Below are 2500 nucleotides of genomic sequence, written 5' to 3'. Positions count from 1 at the left end.
CACCGTTTTGGTGCCACGACCACAGATTTGGTCACGTTTGGTCATCTTTCGTCTGAGACGGCCCAAAATCACACAGTCTGTACTCGGCTGTATATAGAGTAATTGAGTCCGTATACAGCCCTATAGCGTTATGACTTACATTTATTGATTTTGGTAAAACAGAAAACAGCTATGAATGATCTGGTGCAGTGCTGACAATTTTTTAAGCAGTCTTCATAAAGAGAGAGAGAGGGGGGAGAGAGATAGAGGGAGAGAGCATTAGAGGGAGAGAGAGAGAGGGGGAGAGAGATAGAGGGAGAGAGCATTAGAGGGAGAGAGAGAGAGGGAGAGAGAGATAGAGGGAGAGAGCATTAGAGGGAGAGAGAGGGAGGGAGGGAGAGAGAGAGAATGAACGAATGCTACAATTTTCACATCTCGAATTAGCAACAATAATCTCATCCTTTAAATATGGACACTAATCTGAGATCATTTCCACAGGCATCTCACACACACACACACACACACAAACACACACACACACACACACACACACACACACTCACACACACACACACACACACACACACACACACACACACACTCACACACACACACACACACACACACACTCACACACACACACACACACACACACACACACACACAATGGTGAACAGAGCAACAGCACCAAATGGAACGCTAAATCAGATATGCACCGCCCATGCAAATAACGCCTCTGTGTTTGCATTGAACTGATAAATTATTGATTATAACTGATCAATAATGGATGACCATCTTCTCAGGGGCATCAGAGACTAATATCACACAGAGATGTGTTCAACGTGGGTAGTACCCACAATGCACCAGCACCCGGCTCTACAGTCACCCGCCACGCCTCGCTTTGCACCCCACTGCTCCATAATTGATCACAAACAATTAATTATTGATATGGATCATCACCAGAGGACAGGGAGAACGAAAACCACCGTCATCACAACGGTTTGATTCACAACGTAGCATCCTGACCCACTGGACTAGCAACTAGCAAGTTCATCAATATATACATCAATATATACATCAATATATACATCAACATCAATATACATGTTTTGAGAGGCTTCTGGTTTGTGACTTGTTGGGACTACGTCACTGGTTTGGTTGAACTGGGTCAGATATGATTCACTGGTTTGGTTGAACTGGGTCAGATATGATTCACTGGTTTGGTTGAACTGGGTCAGATATGATTCACTGGTTTGGTTGAACTGGGTCAGATGTATGATTCATCAACCTTTCTTTAACCGGGTTTGGATCCACTGAGATAAAAGCTGTTTTTCAACAGTGACCTGGTCAAGAATGGAGGCAGTAAAGAACTACTTCACCAATCAATAACTGATACTGATATTGATCATGGTCACTACTTCACCAATCAATAGTTGATACTGATATCAGATGTAATGTAATGTCATATAAAATAATGTAATGTAAGGTAATATAATGTAATGTAATATAATGTCATGTCATGTAATATAAGGTAAAGTAATGTCATGTCATGTCATGTCATATCATGGAATATAAGGTAATGTAATGTAATATAATGTCATGTCATGTAATATAAGGTAATGTCATGTCATGTAATATAAGGTAATGTCATGTCATGTCATGTAATATAAGGTAATGTCATGTCATGTCATGTAATATAAGGTAATGTCATGTCATGTCATGTAATATAAGGTAATGTCATGTCATGTCATGTCATGTAATATAAGGTAATGTAATATAAGGTAATGTCATGGCATGTAATATAAGGTAATGTCATGTCATGTCATGTAATATAAGGTAATGTCATGTCATGTCATGTAATATAAGGTAATGTCATGTCATGTCATGTAATAACTGGGCCGGTACGGTAGCGGTACCTGAGTCCGTAGAGCACAGTTCCATCCGGGTGCAGGCGGATCATGCGGTTCTTCACCGTCACGCCGTGGACGAAGGACTTCTTGTCGTTCAGGAAGTAGGTGTCGGGCACCCAGAGCTGGTCGGCCACGCGGTTGTCCAGGGTCAGGTTCAGAGCGATCTCATGGTACGACAGTCGCTTGTCCCTCCACGCCTGCTGGAAGTACATGGTCAACGTGTAGTCCTGGAGGAGAGAGAGGTGAGGGGGTGAGAGGTCAGGGTGAGGAGAGGTTAGGAGAGGAGAAGGTGAGGGGGTGAGAGGTTAGGATGAGGAGAGGAGAGGTGAGGAGAGGAGAAGGTGAGGGGGTGAGAGGTTAGGATGAGGAGAGGAGAGGTGAGGAGAGGAGAAGGTGAGGGGGTGAGAGGTTAGGATGAGGAGAGGAGAGGTGAGGAGAAGGTGAGAGGTCAGGATGAGGAGAGGAGAGGTGAGGAGAAGGTGAGGGGGTGAGAGGTTAGGATGAGGAGAGGAGAGGTGAGGAGAAGGTGAGATATCAGGATGAGTGGAGGAGAGGTTAGGAACAGAAGAGCACACAGGGAAAAGGGGGTGATATTAGTTAGTAGTAGGAGA

The 2500-nt window shown here is 44.0% G+C and overlaps 1 protein-coding gene across 1 annotated transcript in view; it reads right to left on the bottom strand.

Moving 5' to 3' along the window:
• The window catches only part of gabrb2a (gamma-aminobutyric acid type A receptor subunit beta2a), a gene marked incomplete at both ends in the record, with an annotated part of 20087 nt that overhangs the window by 5522 nt on the left and 12065 nt on the right, over positions 1 to 2500 (bottom strand). Inside the window, one exon of the mRNA XM_084459566.1 lies at positions 1896 to 2116. Within this exon, the coding sequence (XP_084315692.1) occupies positions 1896 to 2116 (221 nt within the window). The remainder of the gene's footprint in view (positions 1 to 1895; positions 2117 to 2500) is intronic.

The sequence above is a fragment of the Borostomias antarcticus genome, assembly GCF_949987555.1.
Source record: "Borostomias antarcticus genome assembly, chromosome: 28".
NCBI lineage: Eukaryota > Metazoa > Chordata > Actinopteri > Stomiiformes > Stomiidae > Borostomias > Borostomias antarcticus.
This window is presented reverse-complemented; position numbering and strand designations above follow the sequence as displayed.